General features: G+C 35.7%; 1 protein-coding gene across 5 annotated transcripts in view; it reads left to right on the forward strand.

Annotated features, from left to right (window-relative positions):
- PCDH9 (protocadherin 9) overlaps positions 1-20,597 on the forward strand; it is a 682,690-nt gene that overhangs the window by 421,410 nt on the left and 240,683 nt on the right. For 2 of the 5 annotated variants that reach the window (XM_064645565.1, XM_064645567.1), the window contains one exon: positions 16,789-16,990. In XM_064645565.1, the coding sequence (XP_064501635.1) occupies positions 16,789-16,990 (202 nt within the window). Of the gene's footprint in view, positions 1-16,788; positions 16,991-17,922; positions 19,797-20,597 lie in introns of those variants that run through there. The other 3 variants (XM_064645568.1, XM_064645569.1, XM_064645570.1) reach the window with 2 other exon arrangements.

A 20,597-nucleotide genomic window follows, 5' to 3' on the forward strand; every position in this document is an offset into this window, starting at 1 on the left:
GGTAACCAGATCTCCCATTTTCTTCTGCTGAGGGCCCACATTTCACTCCTCTTCCTTTTATCACCAATATACCTATAAAAGTTTTTCTTGTTGCCTGTGATCCCTGGGCAGATTTAATTTTATCACATATATCCTGTTCTTGCCATCATTTGATAATGAGTATTCCTGTGTTTATTTTCCCAAAGATGCCCTAGCTGTTTGCAGGTAGTTGACTACAGGATTTTACAAGGACATGTCTGGGCAAGGTCGAGGAGAGGAATAAATGTAATTCCTACTTGTTATTGCTTTAAAAATCGAATCAGGCAAATTAATAACTTAAAGTAGAATTTATAATTATAAAAGTGCAATTAGGAGATTAAATAAAAGAGCAATATATTATGAACATAGGAAAAGAAACAAAGGAAGATCTGCTGATTTTTTTAAGAAGGAAAATATATCCTCAGAAACAACTGTAAAGCATAATGATTTAGATCCAACAAGCAGGACACATTGCTAACCACAGGAATCATGTGGAGCTGGTACTGCTACCTTTATTATTTCCCCATGGCTCTCTTGTTGTCTTTACTTTGTCCAGTCTTCAATCAGATTGTAAATTTTATAAGAGAACAGCATTCTTTCCTATGTTATTTGAGTATGACCTCTCACAGTGCCGTTCTTCTGTTCTCTCTTCCATCCTTCCCCCTGCTCAGTATTAAGCCTTTTATAATCAAGTAAAGTGAGATTATAAACATATTTCTTCCACTTCAAATTATGAAATAATAAAATATTTATTCTTTGAATAGCATTTGCCGTCTGAGCATCTTAAATTCATTTGCAAATATCATGCTAGCTTTTGAAAATATCATGCCTAGCTGGAAAAAAAAACCTACAATGATCTTTCCCGTTTACCAATAAGCAAAAATGTTAAGTGTTTCACATCACTGGCATCTGACAGCAGCTGGCCACCATCAGGAGGTTCTCAATATCTGGAAGATAGACCCCAGGTACCTTATTCTGAGTCTAATTGGAAACTTTTTATTGATTACAGTGACTTACATTTTATTATGCATGAAATGTGTCACAGAGTCTGTCTTCTAACTCTATGTCCTGTACTTTAACCACATGATCACCCTGCATCCCCTGGGTGAGAATGACTACCTACATTCCCTCACATGTTATCTTCTCTGTCATTTTCAGTTTAGCTTAGAAACTCAGGATCATGAATTCTTTAAGCTGCTACTTGTCTGACCTGGCCCTTGATTTTAATTTTTAAGATTCAGGCTAGCATTCCAGATGGTCCTCTCTACCAGGGCTGCACAAACTGGACCTGGTTGGTGTTTTGCCATTTCTAAGGAAAATGCCAGCTGTTAGTCATTTTGCTTGTTACTGAATATCATTTGAGATGATATTAGTGGCCAAAGTCCTAAAGGATATTTGGCATTACTGCTCTGGTGAATATCTGTAGCCAGTGTTATTGAGTAAGCAGTTTCATCTATGCCTGATAGTCATCTTTTGGAAAAAAAGACTAAAGGAAAAAGAAAACCTACCCAAGAAATTAGAAAACATCTGTCTGTCTTTTTCTTCCATCTGTCAACCCAGGGCATGTACCATATCAGTTTTTTCCTAGTGTGGGAAACATTTTGCTTCCTCATTATGAAGTTAAACATGTACAGCTTGATTTTGGATTATATTGTTAGTTTTACTGTTCTTATTAGGATTGCTACTCAAAATATATTATTCCAGAGGGCTTCTAGTTTCAATTCTAGAGATTTTGAACTATGCTTTTTCCTAATAAATAATGATAAATAACCTTGCCTCTACAGAGCAAAGCTCGTACCCTCAGGTCTTTTTCACAGTGCACACAAGACATTTCTTTTATCTGCTGTATATACATATTTTAGGGTCTTGTTTGCATTTGATCTAAAATGAATTACTTAATAATTTTGATTGTATTCCATTCAATACAACTACTTACAACTAATATCATCTATGACTATTCCCATGGAAAAAAAGGTAATTTTGTGATAAGCACTCATCCAGATGTAGTCTTACCTGCTTTTTTTCCCTAATTCCAAGAAATCTTGTAGAGAAATCCCTGTTACTAAAGAGAGTGATCTAATTACCTTACCTTCTGTTTTTCTCCAATGCAATGTTTCACCTGTTATGACTGCCTCAGTGCAGTGTATGTGCTGTTTTACAGAGTGAAGTGAATACATCTGTACCAAGTGGGACTTGGCTGTTCTATAACCTTCATATATGGGAGGTTTGATCTAACCAAATGTGATGTATGTTTGACACCTTAGTAGTTTGGCTACTCTGTCTTTGCATAATGGAGGTATTAACAGAGTAATTACCTGTCAGTGAAATCAGCATTCCTTACTGCAGCGTAAGACCTCCATTACCTTCTGAAGAATAACTGGAGGATTTGGCCTTTAATGAAACATACCTGTCATTTCATACTGAAATGTTGATCTTGCTTTGGCTGCCACATAATTTTTTACTACATTTGTTTTGGACATTGTGTAATTCAAAAGTTGGGGGCAGGCTTCGTTTATATAGTTCATTAATTACACATAAGAATTTGATCTCCATTTGGAAACTAGAGAGATAAGCTATTAAAAGAATATATATTTAGCTGATTCTAGGAAATTTGGGCACAGGAATCTGCACACACAGACAAAACAGTGACACACAAAACACTTAACGTCAAGCCTAAATGATTATTTAATATACTTAAAGCTTGCATAAGAAGCTATAATCAGATATAAATTTTTATATCTAAGGAATACTTATTAGCACATATTGGAAAAGAAAATCCAACACTACGAGGCAAAAAGTAGATTATGTATGATCAGTGTCTCCAATACAAAAGATAATATCTGTGAGTAATGTAATTTAGATTTAAAAGGTTGGTAAAGTCAGAAACATTCATAACAATGACCGTTAGAGGACAAGAAAAACTTGGGATTTTATTAACTTTAGTGCTAGTGAAAATGCTGATAAAAAAATCCTAATCCCTTTGAGGTCAGTGGAAACTTTCCAGTGACTATCAGGTTGTAGATTAGGCCCATGTTTATTCCTCCTACAAAGGAAATTCAAAATTGTGTGAAGAACTATTGAAGTCTCCATTTCAGAGAATTTTTTAAGCCTTGTTTTGCCTGCTCTTTTTATTGCTTTTTTTATATTACTAGTAACAGTAAAGTAATCTTCCTCTGCTCACTCTCTCTAGAGAAAATAAGCACCTTTCCACCTTCATGTTTTTGAAGGAGTAGGTGTGGTTATCTGCCATATTTGACTGGTTATCATCCTCCTTGCAGTTGCTGTGGAAATATCTCAGACTTCCCTATCTGTGATCTGTCAACAATAGAGATCAAACCAGGGGGTTTGGATGCATTCTTTACATGCCTTGTCAACCTGTGAAGACTGAGATAATGTGTCTTCCACAGGCATTGAGCTCTGTGATTTTTTCTACAGTTTGATAGCACCTTAATCTCCAAGTACCACCATGCAGTTTCATCCATCTGTCACAAAAAGGATCATATCAGAAAGGATTCTGATCTACTTCTATGTGAGAAATTGATATTAAAACAGTAATGTAAGTCAGTTCAGTTTGCTCATACATAGAAATAATTTATTTAACAATTGTTCTGATGCTGAAGTCTTACTCAGAAGTGTGTTCTGTCAGTTCAGTAGGTAGCTAGTAATGTAATGTATCATGACAATACAAGCAATACTTGTAAATTTAGGTTTAGGTTTAGGTTTCGATGCAAGCTCTTTGCATTTCTATTTTTAATATTCTCTGGAAAATGAAGAAACATAGGGCATGTGCATATACCTTTACAGTATTTTTATGAAGTTCAATTTCAATACTTTGTGGCTCTGTGCTTTTCATGCTTTTATTTAAATTACTATTGCATAAAATAAATTGTGAAACAGAAGGTCTGTGCTTGTCAGTTTGTCTAATGAAAAGCTAGCATTTGCAAAATACATAAAAATTACCCTTGAAATGTTAGAAAATGTTTGGGTCAAAAGTCTGCAGTCCTTAGATATCTGTATTAATTAACATGGTTCTGTGTACAAGCTGGAAAGTGCACAAATAAACAGTTTTAAACACTGGGATCAAAGGTTATGACATCGAAAAAATTCTGTGAAATGAGAAACTTGCTAGTACGCATATTTGAAAAATATATGCCCCAGTCACTAAATTGTTTTATATCAAGTGTCCAATGTCCTACTTTCTCCTGTTTTGTAGACAGAAAATGGAGAAGTCACAGACCAAGGTCGTATAAAGTTCAATAGTTCTCAGAATGTGACTTTGAGAATGTATTTCCACAGAACTTAAGTAAAAGTAGATGAGTATTATCATCAGTTGATGTAACTTCAAAGACTTCTGCGATGTTATTCTTTTAGGCCACTAAAGAATATTCACCAGTGTGAGTTAACTTTACTAACAATAATCTCAGGCAGCTCAAATTAGGTTAGTTCATCAACATCAGAAGATGAACATGGACTACCAAACATTTTCTGCTTATTTCAAGGGGAACAATGGCACTGGCAGCATTACCTAAAACTATCCAGATGATAGAGTTCTTGTTTTTGCTATAACTTTTAATGTGTCAAGAGCATGGCTTATGCAATTTCTGGAAAATACTGAAAATTGGATGGAGTCTAATAATAATAGTGATTCTTGTCAGATCTCATTTGACTTCTACTTGAGGCCAGCAGAAAATATATCCCAATTGTTTTTTCTCAGTGTAAGATACCATTGAGAGTATCTGCTATTTTGATAGTACAGTAGTACCACATTCACATAGCTGATTTCCATGCAAAAGTCCTTATCTTTTTCCTCTTTCCTTTTTCATCCTGCTTGTTAATACATGAAGTTTTAGCTTTCTTACTGGCTAAGCTGCTAATGTATTTTTTTAATAGAAACCTCTGTGTGGAAACACCTTCGTAGGATTATTTTTAATTTTTTCTCTTATTTGGGATTATGATTTCATGTATCAGAGATCTGCTCCTACAGCTCACATGGCACAGGAATGAAAGACCCATTATCAAAACAACAAAATCCCCCCCACATTCAGCCACAGAAAATAGTAACATTCTCTGTGGATTTAGTTTTCCAAGCTTTGACTTGGAAATCATAAGGTATTGCAAGACAGGTGTACATGTGTGTTACGTGTGATAGAAGTTTGTAGTCAATATTTGTAATGTATATTGTTCCCTGAAGAATCCTAAGTGAAAAATCCTAAGTGAAAAGCTGGAGATTTATTTATTTTCATTTCCTGTATCACGTGTTTGCATATGCAAAATGAAAACTCCAAAGCTTTGTGAGTTCAAATAAAAAAAACAAACCCTAAAATAAATTCAGAAAACTGTCCTTAGGAAAGCAGTTCTTAAGGACATCTTGACCTTATGACAAAGCATAGGGGTTTATGGTGCAAATACTCAAGTTCTTTTCCTATTAGAGATGCAGATATATTTTAACAGAGGTTTTAATTAGCTTATAGTGTATGCAATGAATTGGGATAATAATACTATTTTCAAAATTAAAATATTCTAGAAATTGCATCTTTCCCAGGATTCACTAGCTTAACCATATTATCCTTGACAATCATGTCCACTTTCAGCTTTTCCAGTGTGGTCCTGTTTGTCTAATGTGACAGCTGTAGTGTCCATTGTGTTAATAGAAGTACAGCTGCTTTCTAGAATTATGGCATGGAAAAGGTCTTACCCTCAAAGAGAAATGCTGCTGCTGCTTCTGCTTTCTGTGCTTGTAGGAGAAGACATGACTACTGACTTAGAACTAATTATAACCTAGTGAGCTGTCAGTGACAGATACCCATTACACACGGTACTACTGGTTCAGGAAGCAATGTCCTGATGTACTATTCTCCAACAGCATCCTTACATTGAGAGCCTCCTTCCTTGCCCTCCTCCTACCCCCACACTAATACAAGATATCCTTAGAATCTTTGTGAGAATTCTGTTTTTTCTCTGCATTTATTAATCCTTGATGTATTGAGGATCAATATGATCTTCTTAATTGCATTTCCGCAAACTCACATAAATAAAAGTGAAGATTGTCATCATGATGTCACTATGAGCTCTGGTTACTTTAGAGTGTGATCACTTAAAGGCCTTCAGATTTTCTTTTTTTCTTTTTTTTTTTTTTTTCATTTAAAATAGTCTTAATCTGACTACCCTCTGATACAAAAAATCTTAGTGAACAGCTGACCATTTGCTGCTAAATCTGAGGATGTTGAAGTATGTTTTTCTTCCTTTTATATATATAATTAAACCCAAAGCATTCAAATTAGTTCTAATATAGAACAAGGGCTGCATTGCCTCAGACAAAAGATTTCTACCTTTACACAAGATCCATGGCCTGCTTGATTTCCAAGGTTATATGCGGTACTAAAGAATGCTAATGGAACAGAATTCTAAAGGAGTTTTTATCACATCTTTCTTTTTTCCTGAAGATCACTGGAAAGTTTCCTGCTTCTTGGTACTGCAGAACCCTGCATATCTGCTGTAGTCACTGACAGTGATGAAAGCATAAATACATAGCACTTCTGTACACAGTAATATGCAACCTCAACAATGAGGTGCAGTATCAATAATGATTATTGACATGATACCACATGTATCAGTTTGCTCAATATAATTTAAAAACCTTAGTTGATGTAACTCATTAAATACTATAGACCTAATTTATGTTAACATTATAAATTAAAATGCAAATATAGCAGTCAATATTTTCATATATGACAGTAATAGGGTTCTTTTTATAAGCAGCCTCCAGATAATGTACAGTCCTCAGATAAGAAATGTTCTCTATAGCTTCTTCTCACATTTGAAAATGTAATTTATAGTTAAAAGAAGGTCTCAGAAACTTTATTACCCTGTTCACATTACTGACGCTGGATGAGTTTTACAGAATGCAAATCAGGGTAAATATATTATTAAATTGTTAAATTTCAGCAACAGCTGTTTCTACATTTTAGTATTTCATATGCATTATTGATCAACACATGCTTTTACTAATGTAAAACTTCTCAGAGTGTAGAGAAGTTATGCTGGTTATTGTTGTAATTGGTACAGTGCTTCTGAAATGCTTCTTCAATTGAGTGCATTTGTAATGTGCATTATCTGTCTTGCTAGGAATAGCTCATCACCAAAATCAAAATAAACAAATAAACTGAAGAACACTGAAGTCTTTAAATTACTAAAGATCACAGAAAATATAGTTCTATTGCAACTAAAATGTTTATATGTAAGTTAGTCTTGTATCTTTTTGTCAGTGAGATCTGTTTCTTCAGGTTCTTGTATCTTAAATATTTTTCTTAAACACAACTAAAATTTCAAGTGTTGAATGTCTAAAGTCAGGTACCTAAATAGTTATGAACTATTAAAATGCAAGATCTAATTAGGTTAATTTGGGGCATTTAAATTTGAAAACTCTGAACTTCATATGTCTCTCTACTGTCAAGGGTTATAAAAAGAGTTATCAAAGGAATTAATCTGTCCTAGGTCTTCTAATACATGCCCAAGTTTACCTTGTCATCTATGTTCAATGATCGAGTACAGGAATGTCAGAAAGGTATTTTACTGTTATTTTACAATCATATATTTTTAGAATGGCTTGAACGCTCATTAGAAATGCCTTTCTTTCTCCAATAACCACAGATCTGTTTAGAAAACTATTCAAAGTACGACACTAGTTTTTTATAGGTATGTACAAAGTTGTTCCATTTTTTAATGAATCCTTTCTCAGTTTTTTTTCTCACAGAGTTTCTGGTTAGAAACATGTAAAAAATATATCCAGCTAGCACAGTTTACTGACATCTAGCCACTTGAGTGAATAATGTGTCTGAACATTAGCTTAGTTGTCTACTGGTAAAACAATTGGCTATTTTTTTTTATATTGTATTGTGTACAGCAGTTTCCATCTTTTCTCTCCACTTATCTTTCCATGCATCTGAGATATGAATTTGCATAATTGTAGGCTTAGAACTGATTTTCTGAATCTCAGACAATTAAGTCAGAAGGATGGGGGTTAAGATTTAAAATGTTGAAAATTAGTTAGTTACCAGACACCTAAGTTGAACAAGGGGGCCCCCTGGTGGTCTAGTGGTTAGGATGCAGCGCTCTCACCGCTGCGGCCTGGGTTCGATTCCCGGTCAGGGTACTTCCCCGGGCAGATGGAGCTCGTTCAGCCCTGTAAGGCCATCCATCTAAGAGAAGGTCACTCTAAACAAACCTACGTCCTGAGGACCTCGCTGCCACTGTCCAAGCTCGCTCGGCCCTGGCAGATGAACCTCAGGATTAAAGGGTGGGCTCAGTTCAGCGCACACTGTGTCTCACCTAAAAAATCCACTGCGCAGGCTCGAAGGGTAAAGACCTTTCCCAAATCTTCGTTCGCGAAGACTGGCCATGATCTCCTCTCCTCCAAGTTGAACAAGGTAATACTCTGTTTTAGACTAGATTAAATTATAGAATTTATCTTTCCTGTTAGGTCAAATTTGCCTTGCAGTCAAGATGTTTGTAGGTAGATAACAATGCTTATTAAGAAAAAGAGTAATTGCCTTCTAAGTGGATATTAGGAAGGCAAAACAATATAAAACGTGTGGTAGTCCTATGTTTAGTCTCTTTAAAGGTTTGTCAGTCTTTTGAGTGTTCAATTGAAAAAAAAAATCCTACAAAACCCAGGAATAATTTATGGCGTAACGACTATAGTTTCATGAAATAAAATGAAGGAACATCACTACATAAACACAGGAAGAATGTGATAATTCTTCAAAAGATGACTGAAACCTCAAGATTTGACTGCAGGTATTTCTTCATTCACTGTCTCTGCAAAACTAAAACAAGTCCCCAACCAGGGAGGCTGTTTGTTCTCAACATTCAAATGTGCTTGGGACCATCAAGCTGTCATTTCCTTCCCAGTCAGTTGGCAGACTGTAATTGATACTATTTTTCACCCTTATGAAAAGGCCAGTTCTCTGCAGCCTAGGTAGAAACAGCAATATAATAGGTGATTATATTTATGCTTTCTTTTAGTAATTGCATTGTAATTTACAAACATCTATGAAATTTTGGTACTGAGAAACTGAGCAGAAGAAATCAAATGTTTGCCTAGTATAATAACAATTTACATTCTGAAATCAACATCAAAATTGTTACCTTAGGGGGAAAAGACAAGTAAATACCTAGCCACTCCAGCTAGCAGCATGGTATGAAGAAGTAGCATGAAGATTCCATATTAATTGCTTTTTCTTCTTTCAGTCTTATTTTAGCTTGAGAGGTTGGTCAAAAACTTAATCTATCTTCATTATCTTGGTTCTGTGGGTAAGATATCAAGATAGGTATGGAGAATGGATACTGTGATGCAGGCAGTATCCTTGAATAAGGACTGCCATAAGGACTGCATGAGAAAGTTTGGTTTAGATGTAGCCAAAAAAGAATAACCCTATTTGTCTTAGTAAATTGCAGGAATCTCCTGCACAATTTGTACATAACACAGACTTGAGCCAAGATTATCAGGGAGAAGCAAGAGTGGCTTTTACTACGAAAGTAGAATGATTTTATCTCAGATTTATATTCTTTTGTGAGCTTCAGTGAAACATGAAAGAAGAAGGTGTGTTTCAGTGAGCTGAGTTATACAAAGCCCTGTTTGAGGTGCTTTGTGGCCTTCCTACAAGATAGTCTACAACTTTCAAAGGTCAGAGTCCAGAACTATATTTTGATTCGTCTTTCCAATTTGGAAAAGAACATGTAGATTGTAGATTTTAGGGGTCTATCACCAAGTCAATCAGAACTGCAAAAACATATAACAAACCACTGTTTACTTATAAAAGAAATAAATACAGCTACCATATGTTAATTCAATGACCTTGCCAGTTCGTTCTGTGCAGCAAATACATTTTGTCTAAGTTTCCCATTGTATTTTAGTTTAAAAGGAATGTCCTTACCCCAGATTACTCCTGCCACGTTAAAAAGTGCACTGCTTGTGCTTCCAGTGTCAGAATTTAAGAGAAAAATGATTTATGAGAAAAGGAGGGGTTAAACTATAGTTTGTTAAACCTTTATTTTAAAGCTTAGTGGTGTGCTGTGTCTCTCCTTTCTTCTCCTCTGAAACTGTTATTAATCTGTTTTTGTGACTTAACCTCTATTTACAGTCTTGACCTTGTAAAAAATTTAAATCCATGTTTTTGTACATGAACCAGGAATCTCTGCTTTAATCCTGGAAGGAACAAATTTTATCAAACAGACGTTTTCTACAGAGGCATTTGGAATGAAGCATAGATTTTTCTTGTGTCCTTACAACATTTCTTAAATTTGTGCACAAACATATTAATAATCAACATTTAATTATCAATAGCCTATGGGGTTTTTAGGGTATTTGTCTACTGCTTACACTTGATTTTATTTAATATGTTTCTCCTCTGACTTCTTTATTCATTAATGGGGTATCAGTAAATTATTATTCTTCTGTTTTTTTTCCAAAAGGTAAATTGTTTTTTTTCAAGTTTCTCTTTTAAGCCTCCGTATCAACAGTCTTTCCATAAGAAAATATTCCAAAATATTTTCTTTGAAGTTGTTTTTCCTTCATAATATTCCTTTGCAATCTTAACACAAAACATAGCATAGTAGTTCAGAAAGGAATGGTAAGCAGTTTTTGTTGATGTAAAATCTCTGTATCTGAATTAAAATGTCTCAATGACAGCTAAAGACATGTCCTGCTTGAATATGTGTTCTGATATGCAAAGCTACATCCCATTCCATAAAGCTTAATTTGACTTGCTGTGAATTGGGTGTTTTAGACTTCTGCCAGTCTGGTAAATCAAGGACAGAAATCAAGGCTTTTAACTTACAACTGTACTGAGTGGAGAAGAGGGCATTTTGTTTAAAGTACCTGATTTGTAAACTCAAAAAGCAGCTCAGCTTGTTAAAATTCAGCAGGTTCTATTTGCAACTACCCAGTGTAGAAATGTTTTTTTAATTACAGCTTGGTTTATAACAATGGATAGGATCTGTAGCCAAATTTGTCCCTGTGAGACATTCAGCAATGGAACAATAGTATAATTATTTCTGGGATCCCTGATTAGCAAAAACAATACAATAGTTGTACAAAGCTTGAAAGCTTGGGCTTTGGAATAAAAAAAGAGCAAAAGCTCCTCTTAATGCTGATTTCTGTAACTTGCTGTTTGATTCAAGCACATAATTAGAAGTAAAATGCGTTTTAGAAGCTACTGTACAAAGGAAATAACTGAAGAATTTTGAAACCTAGTGCTTATATTTCCTACATTAAAGTTCTGTTTCCAAAACAGCTTGTAACTCACCTGCCACAGGACATTTCAAACATTCAATATCACATGACATGATCTTTCCCGTGCTTCAGGCTTTTAGCACTCAGGTCCATAAAAGACCTTACACTATTTACAGCCCACTTTCTGCCTATGTATGAGGATGTCTGGGAAAATAGGGCAGGAACAAAAAAGCTTAGTCCCATAAGCAGTGTCCAAATCTCACTAGTATTGGTTCACCTTTTCTAGAAATCAATGCTGAGGTACAATTCCTACCAATTCTTTTCCTTAGGTAAAGATTTCAAGATTTCTATGGAATGAAATTACAAATTGTGGTTTCAGAATACATTTTATACAGTTAAGATTGTAGAAAACAAAGTACTGCAGTACAGAATCATGTTGTCAGCTCTGGAAAAATATGAAACTGCTCCAGATATTCCCAAGTTTTCCTTTATTTTCAGTTAGAATTGATAGAATCACAGAATCAAATAATGACTGAGGTTGGACAGGGCATCTGGAGGCTGTCTAGTCCAACCCCCTGATAAAGCAGGGATAATTACAGCTGCTTATCCAGGACTGTGTCCAGATGGCTTTTGAATATACCCAAGGAGGGAGACCAGACAGCCTATCTAGACCACTTGTGCCAGTGCTCAGTCATCCTCCCAGTAACAAAATGTTTCCTGATGTTCAGAACCTCCTATGTTAGTTTGTGCCCATTATTACCTGCCCTGTCACTTGTAATCGTTGAATTCCTCATGTCAAGAAAGAGTGAAAAAATTGCACAGAAGAGTATGTGGATGGAAAAATTATAAGCTTCAACACAAATATATTTTTAAATATTTTCATTATCTCCAAATAAAGTATTGCAATGAAGAAAAATACAATACGCTATGTCAAACACAGCTTCTACTTTTCTGTACTTGATCAGTAAGGTTAGAATATCCCCATCCTCTGCCATCCATTCCTCATCTCTACACAAGTGTTTTTGTGGCTATTTTTATTGGCATTTTCAAGTATCACAGATATAATTTATATTCAGTAATTCCACAAATTACAATTGTTACAAAGTGCTAGGTACATATTTGGCTTTGCTGTAGCGGGAAAGAAGCAGCAAGAGCAGTTTCATGTGTCTTTGATTTGATATAATTTTGATTCTTCTGTGTAAAAAAAGTATTGACTGGCTGACCACATGGTCCAAAAACATTAAAAAAAAGGTGTTCCAAATAATGCTTGAACTGTCCTACTTTTAACACCAGTTTGCTATCCTTTATCACCATCTGAGATAGAGTTAATTCTTCTCTGTATCTCCTGTGGATGTGAAGCCATGCCTCACTTAGATGAACTTTATAGAATCTGATGTAGGTGAATAAAATAAAAATGATTTCATGTAACTGGAACTAATTGTTTTTCTGAATTTTAAACTCAACCCAGGTTCAGAAACCCATTGAGTCCAATTGTTCTGAATTATATATTGAAACTAGTTTTGACACAGCTTAAAATTGCTTTGACTGAATTCTCCTTTCAGTTTTGGATTTCTCATAACAATGATGTGATATTCGCTGATTAAAAATAAGGATTAGATTTTTTTCAGGACCTGAAGAAAATCCGTATTTCCCCCCCAAAATATTTGTTCATGATTCAATATATCATAGACTTTAGATTTGAATTTTGGCCAAGTGTTGGGACCTGAACCATAACCTTACCTCATGCTGTATATAATCCTGCATATGTTGTAGCATAATTGAAATTGTAATTACTTGTTATCATTAGTCCAAGTGTTGTACCAACTATAAACCTCATTACTCAAAATAACTTGTTTCTGTCTTTAGGTAAAAAGAATTCAAAGCTGTGTTTGGTTGCACAAGGGAGTAGATAAACACAAACATAGTCTAAGTATGTCGTAGGATTTTCCTCTGAAAGAAGAGACCCTGTCTCTACTGTTATGGAGACCAGAAATTCAGTGTACACTCAGTGAGGGGCGTGGTGCTGGATCTGGACCATGCATCACAGCTTGTGCGCCAAATGCCAGCTTCTGGGGGCGAGTTTCTGTACCTTGCCAAATCAAGTGTGCATGGGGTGTGCATGTGGATTCACTGGCAAATTCCAAGCTGGACCAGCCAGGGAGTAGAAGGTCCCAGGTCTGGGCAGGCGTATCAGGCAGGCAGAAGGGCTGTGCTGATATTTGGGGGGACCCACAAGTGCAGTCTTCTGATGGGACAAGTATGTGAGTTCTGCATGTGGGCAGTGAGGACCCAGTGGCACCAGCTGGTGAGCTGGTGACCTGTGGGATGGGTAAGGGAGGCTGGGATCTGGACAGGGGTGTTGGGCAGGCAGAAGGGCCGTGCTGGTGCTCAGGACAACCCTAAAGGTATGTGTGTTTGTGAACCTGGGCAGTTTAGAGTGTGTGCTGCACTTTCTGCCTCTGCCAGCCCAAAAAGAGGAGGGAACCTGTCTGCCTGTGCTTGGTGTGAGTCCTGAACATGGGGACTGCTGGGAGCAACACTTTGTCTGAGGCCATCTGTGTAGCCACAGCTGTGGCCAAATCAGTGTCCATGTGTGTGGCTGGGATACACGCTTAGTTTGGTGACTGCAGCAGCATTGCTAGTGCAAAGGAGACAGTGGCAGATGCATCCCTCAGCCTGGGCAGAGACCTCAGGCTGGGCACCAGCAGCCAGGCAGGAGGGTTCTGGAGTGGGCAGCGGAATCGGTGGCCACATATCACATTACTCTGTCATTAGCACTCACTTGGAGTGACAGTCTTTCCTTGCTATCTATGTGATATGCCTAAGCTTAAGTTTTTGCTTTGAGTCTCCTTTTGTAGAAGGGTTGTTCCCCTCATTGTTTTGAAGGCACAGCTTAGTCTAAAGTTTATTGATGGACTGCATGTTGTCTGTCCATCATCTCTGGAACTGGATCACTATTTACATGACCTTTAGATTTTTTTATAATCCTTTATAATGATTTGTGGAGACCTTGATGGGAGCTCAGAAAGCCAAGACAATATGTTTTTTAACATTTAAAGTATGGATTTAAAAATTTATAGCACTATCAGCTAAGAAGTTGCTAGTATTAGTGTCAGGCCTGTGTCATTTTACTGGCTGACTGATTCCTGTCTGTCAGTATAGATTCAGAGCAGATTTCGTTTAGTATGAGGAGTTTTTGTTATCCAGGATCAGTATTTTTACTACATAACTTATGTTATGTAGTTATTTCATAACTCATGAAACAAGACATTTTTGTAGTTATGTATTTTTTTATTTATTTAGATGGTTCATTAATTACAGGGGTTTAATTATTTCACAAAACCTAAAATTGAATTTCTCACCTCCCTTATTTTAGGATTTTATTTTCTCAGTCATTCAGATTTTCTCGTAGAGTCTTTTAGGTTTAAGAGCAAATGAAGGTAATCTCCTTTCCTCTGATCGTAGTGTAGCCTGGGGCAGGGAGGGGGGGATGTCCCACCACAGTGCGCATCTTACTAATTTTACTAGCAACATAAATTCTTAGTTTGGAAAAACAGGTCTCTAAATTTATATTTCTGAAAATAAATGCAGGAAGAGAAGGTTTTGAGTTGTGTAGTTAGCTATATTTCCGTTTTGCTCATATTGAAAGGAAAGAACATGCTAATGATTAAAAAGATTGTTTAGGGTGGTAGTTCCGGAAGAAAAAGTTGTAAGAAAAAGTAACAAAGGGTGAGGTAAAAGTTGTTTTAGTGACATATAGAGTTAGGGTCTCTGTTGATGTAAATGAATACAGCCCAATGACTCAGAGGATCTATTTGGTTTGCTACATCTGGATTCTAATGCTAAAGCTAGAAAAGAAACTTAAAAGCCAAATACTAATTATAAAATCACAGCCAAGAGCAAATAGTATTACATTTATTTCTATACTGAATAACACAGTAATCCAAAGTTGACTTAATCAACTATGTCCACCCAAGGGAGATGAATAAAAAGAAACCTAGTAGATGATATTCATCATCATATAAAATAGTAGTAATTACCATTAACAAATAGTTTTTAATAAGCAAACATACAGTTAGTACTATTAACTTGAGGTTTTTCTCATTAGAAGAAAAATTTAAGAGTAAAATTTAAGAGTAAAATTTAAGAGAAAAATTTCAGAGTAAAAAAAAACAGGGGAGTTGGAACCTGATACTTTTTCAGGATGGATACAAGGCACCTGATTTTAACTACTTTAAAAATTGTTAACTAGTGGAAGATACCTGTTGTAGTATCTTCCTGATGTTCCTTTCACTTCTGGCTCTATAGATAGAAATCTTGAATCATTAGCTTAGATATAACCTATAAGTTTCAGATTACTGATATTGATAGGAAGTAAGCACTAAACTAAACAGTTATTTAGCTTAAGATAAACTTTGTAAATCTCTCCTTTATCCTAAACCAATCTAACTAACCAGACCACTGAAGCTGCTGAAACTCATTTTTGTGGGAAGATGTGCTTAACTTAATTTAACCACTCTCTTGAGATACTCTTGAACTAGTTGTTTCCAGTCCTTCAAAGATGTAGTGTTTTGATCCGTGAAGACCTGTAATATTCCTTTCATGAATCCAACAGTCACGCCTGCTAAACAATTTGCAGCAGTGTTTTCAGCTCTGAAGCTCTTGGGGAATCACTGTATCACTCTGTGGCTGCAATTCAAAAAGTCAGATTATTTCTCCAGATGACAGATGTTCAAAATCAATAGTGGTTAACTAATCTAAGTGTACACTGCAGGATTTTTTTTTTCTTTGGACATGACTGCAAGTTGTTTGGTTTTTTTAAGTTCAGGAAAATGTGTAATTCTGCCTCTCAATCACTGTGTTCTTTTGAACAAAATATATGCTGTTTATTTTTATTTCTCTTACTGATAATTGTCTATTCTGTTATTGCATCCTGTGAGTCTTTGCTGACCACTGTGACTTCACAGATATATTATCATTTTAATTATCCATTTTAGGTAGATAACTGGTATCAGATAAATATCCTTATAGATAGGTATTTATATATGCTACTATTCCTGAAACATGACAACCATTTTTATGGGTTTGTTTAGCTTAGTGGACTTCTTCTTTTCCATTTAGAACAGATTTGAACCTCAGAAATACATACTTATTTCATTTTCGGATGCCATTTGTTTTTCATAACATAGTTTGCAACCGTTTTTGCTTCTCAGAGAGAGCTTTTTTTAAATGTTTTTAAAATTATGAGAAATATACCTAATTTTCTACTGATCAATTTCTTATGAGAAGCATACTTCACCGATGAGCATGTATAGACTTCTGAAATTTGGCTCTCCCATCTGCCATCTTCCAATCTAAAAGCAAGCCAAATGAAAAAAAAACCACAAACAAACAACAAGCAAACATGATAATAGTAATTGCCTCATAAGCATCGCTAGGGATCTATTTGTATGTCAAAAGTTTTAAAAAAAACTAGTCAGGAGAACAGAACAGAAAAGAAGAGCATTAATCAGTGTGTCCTGTGCTCTTCTTTGTAGTCCCAGCGCCGTGTTACATTTCACCTCCCTGATGGCTCCCAGGAAAGCTGCAGTGACAGTGGTCTGGGAGACCACGAGCCAGTGGGTGGTGGAACCCTGATCTCACACCCTCTCCCTCTGGTTCAGCCGCAGGATGAATTCTACGACCAGGCTTCACCAGACAAGAGGACTGAAGCTGATGGCAATTCTGACCCCAACTCGGGTGAGTCACCATCACTGCTCTGCTTATCTGAGTTGCTTTGCTAACTTGGTTACATTCTTTTTCATACCTACGAGCTTTGCAATGGTAGAGATGTTTTTAAGCATGTGCATGAATATTTGGTCATGTTATCTCATAAGGATTGTTTGGAAAGAATGTAGTTTGCCTGAAGTGCCTCATATTGTAATTTAACTGCAGAACCAAAAATACACCCAGAGGAATAAACAGCTTCGTACTAATTGCACAGTAAGTAAGAACAGCTCCAGAGAAGGATGTCCTACAAGGTAGCGAGTTTTTCTTCATGTTTGTAGTGTTGTTGCTATTTAGCTTTCTACTTTGTTTTCGGAAAGGAATTCTAAATATCAATTTAAAGAGCAGGGCCATGGAGGTTGCGCTAACATAGAAAGCAGTAAATCAATGAAGCACTGAAAAATTTAAAGAATCCACATTTCTGTAACACACTTACAATTACCTCTTCTATTAGCAAGAATCACAGGGTTTCTTTGTTAGGTTGGAATGGCATGATGTTCTGTTTTTTGGAACTGTCGGATATGTGTTTTTGTACAAATATTAAGGATGTGCAGTTTGTCTAGTTTGGGAATTTCTGCTGTTCTTCTTTCCTTCTCTATAATACGTTTTCATTATTGCTGTGTTTTTGTGACAGTCAACACTTAAAAGTGAAACAATGTTTTAACCAATATGTGACTACTATTTTGACATTGGAATGTGGAATGTGTAGACTTGGACATACTGAAAACAGGGAGGGGGCAACAGTACTGCCCTTAAGCCTCTTGTTCTCTGTCTAGAATGTGGACACAAAGGTTAAAAGTCTTATCTGTGCTCTTGGAAGGTAATTGAACTTGAGTTCTCTTGCATCCCAGGAGTATAGAAATAAGAACTAGTTTCTGTCTTTGGCATTTCTCCCTTTTGTATAGATGATTAAGTTGTCACTGGGCCTGTACAAACCAGGAAAGAAGGTGTCCTTGGGATCTGATGAGCAATATTAAGGTCCATCTTCTCATTTGGGCAGAGCTGGATCTGAATTATGCATTTACATCATGGCAGATGAGAACGTGAACTGTGGAATATTGACTTTGGAAATATTTTTCTCATATTTTTATGGGAAGACCAAGAGATTGTGTTGGATGAAACCTGCAAAGAAACATTTTGAAATGCTTTACTCTCTGAGAATTGCATTCTGGTTTACTTTCCCCTGTTATCTTTTTCCTTTTCTTTTTTTCCCTGGATACGACACCTGCATATTATTTTCTTTACCAAAACAGAAATGTTGTTGGAACTATGATCTCAAACCCTTAATCTGTAGAAATACAAGGAATGATAAAAGAATAGCAACTATGAATGGATCGACTCTGGAGCAAGAATGTATGTCTGCTTAAGCAAGTGAAGAGCTTAAGTGGAATTATCCAGTTAATTCTCTGACCATGTATGAGACTTGTGAAAGATTTAACAAGATCAGAGAGGAGTTTTCAGGCAGCACTGAGTGTCGCCACTGTCACATTAGCTTCACCGACTCTGAATTGCGCATCTCTTCAAAATGTGGCATAAAAATCCTCCAGGAGAGTTAGAAAAAAAGGACTTAGTAAACTTCATAGCACGTTATTAAAAAGGTGGTTTTGGAAATTTTTGTTAAGCACACTGTGCAGACATAGTATATTAATCATGATCAACTTTTCATGCCTAATATAGATGCTAATAGATGATTAGTCAGAATAAGTGTTCTTAAAAGCTATATGAAAAGTTTTAATATGTCTGTGGTTACATCTGGTTTAGCCTTAGGGATTCTAAATTCTTGTCAAATTTATGAAGATCTAACCATCAAGGTGTAGTGATGATTAGTGAAGTATTAAAGTATAGAATTTTTGCCTTTTATCAGAGATTGAAATAGTGCATTCCATATCTCAAAAAATCTCACAAACTAAGAAGGGAATGATATGGTCATTACTGTGACAGAAATCATCCTAGGAAAACCCAGTCCAGGATGGGAGTGATGGTGCTCATTAGGTGGATTTGACTTTTATATCCTATTCAGTATCAAGCTGTTGCCTAGGCATTGTGTCAAAAGTTATTTTACTACTGGATGCACAAGTTTTTGGATGAGATGTGAAATGGAGTTTAAAGTAGTTTATGGTCATTGAAGATCCTGTGGCAATTTTCAGAAGAGAAAAATGCTGTCTGGTGTTGGGCAAAGTTACTTTGTGGGTTTTTACATGCATTCATAGTTAAAATAACCGGTGTAATATCATTTGAACATTGTATTCTTTGACACTGCTAAGCTGAATTTCTAGTTTTATTGCAGTGAAATGTTCAGTAGTTGTATTTAACTGTAGAGGTAGTTTCATTTCAGTGGCTGTTTAAGGAATTGCTGTTTATGAAAATACTTGGGTTATTCTAAGGTAAAATATACAACTATACAGTAAGGAAAAAATCATAGTAAAGAGACATAGTATTACCATTTACATGTACTGCTACCAATTTCAGATAAATGTTGCAGAACAATATTTCTATTTTAAATATTTCAACTGAAGAGAAAGAACAGTGTTTATGGGAATGTTTGCTAATGACCTCTACACAAAAATACAGATTTGTTCCACTGTATTTCTATGAAAGTTAATTCTAGGTAAAAGTTTGCTTCAGCTCATGAGAATGTGATGTTAATCTTGATAGTAAAGTCCTTGTCTCATGCTGAGAGCAATTTTGGTTAATGGCTTTAATGCTCAGTGAATTGTGTGGGTTATTATTGTACACTGTGAATTTACATGAATAAAAATGCAGCCGTTGTTTCTCAGTATTAATATGTTGCTATTTTAATAGACCAGGGCCCAGGTCTTCAAAACCTGAAATATGGGCGGGGGGAAATGAGCTAAAAGTCTTGCTAACTTGCTATACGAAGATATGAGAAAACTTACTGTTATATTTGCTTGCAGTCATCAGCTTCTACAGAGACACAAGTACAATTACATGATTTAATGAAATAAACGTGCACAGTGAGAGTACATTTATCTAGCTAATCTGAAAACAGAAATCTCTCACACTGGGGAAAACTGAAATGAAGAGAGAAGGCAAATACTAGCACTGTCAGCCCCACACTGTCACTGTGGTTATGAGGAAAAGGCAACAAGATAGAAACATGAAGTCCTTTATAACGATATGTAAGCCCAAGTTTGGTTTCCATTACTCAAACCTATCTTCTTTATTTAGAGTCTTTTATTTTAACTTGAGGGTTATATTTATTTTACTAAGATATATTGTCCATTTCACTACTGTTGATTGATCAGTATTTATTGATAGTCAGAGGAGTATGATGTTAACCTGTCAATTGCAGCTCCCTTATAGTTCATGTTTGTCTCAGTTGCAACTTGATACGCTGATTCCTATAAAAAGTAAAGGAAGATATTCCAAAGGTCTGTCATCTGAGTCAAGTTCTTTACCTTTTAGTATATCAGATAAAAATGTAGAAAACATTCCAGTTCCTTTAGGATCTTAAAAAAAAAAAAGTCTGTATAAAATAGTATTTAGTTCTACTGCTTTATAGCATCTCTTATTACCAAAATTTTTGCTTTTTAATAGTTTTAAATGTGCTTATCAGCAA

This window comes from Pseudopipra pipra, chromosome 2 (assembly GCF_036250125.1).
Source record: "Pseudopipra pipra isolate bDixPip1 chromosome 2, bDixPip1.hap1, whole genome shotgun sequence".
Taxonomy (NCBI): Eukaryota; Metazoa; Chordata; class Aves; order Passeriformes; family Pipridae; genus Pseudopipra; species Pseudopipra pipra.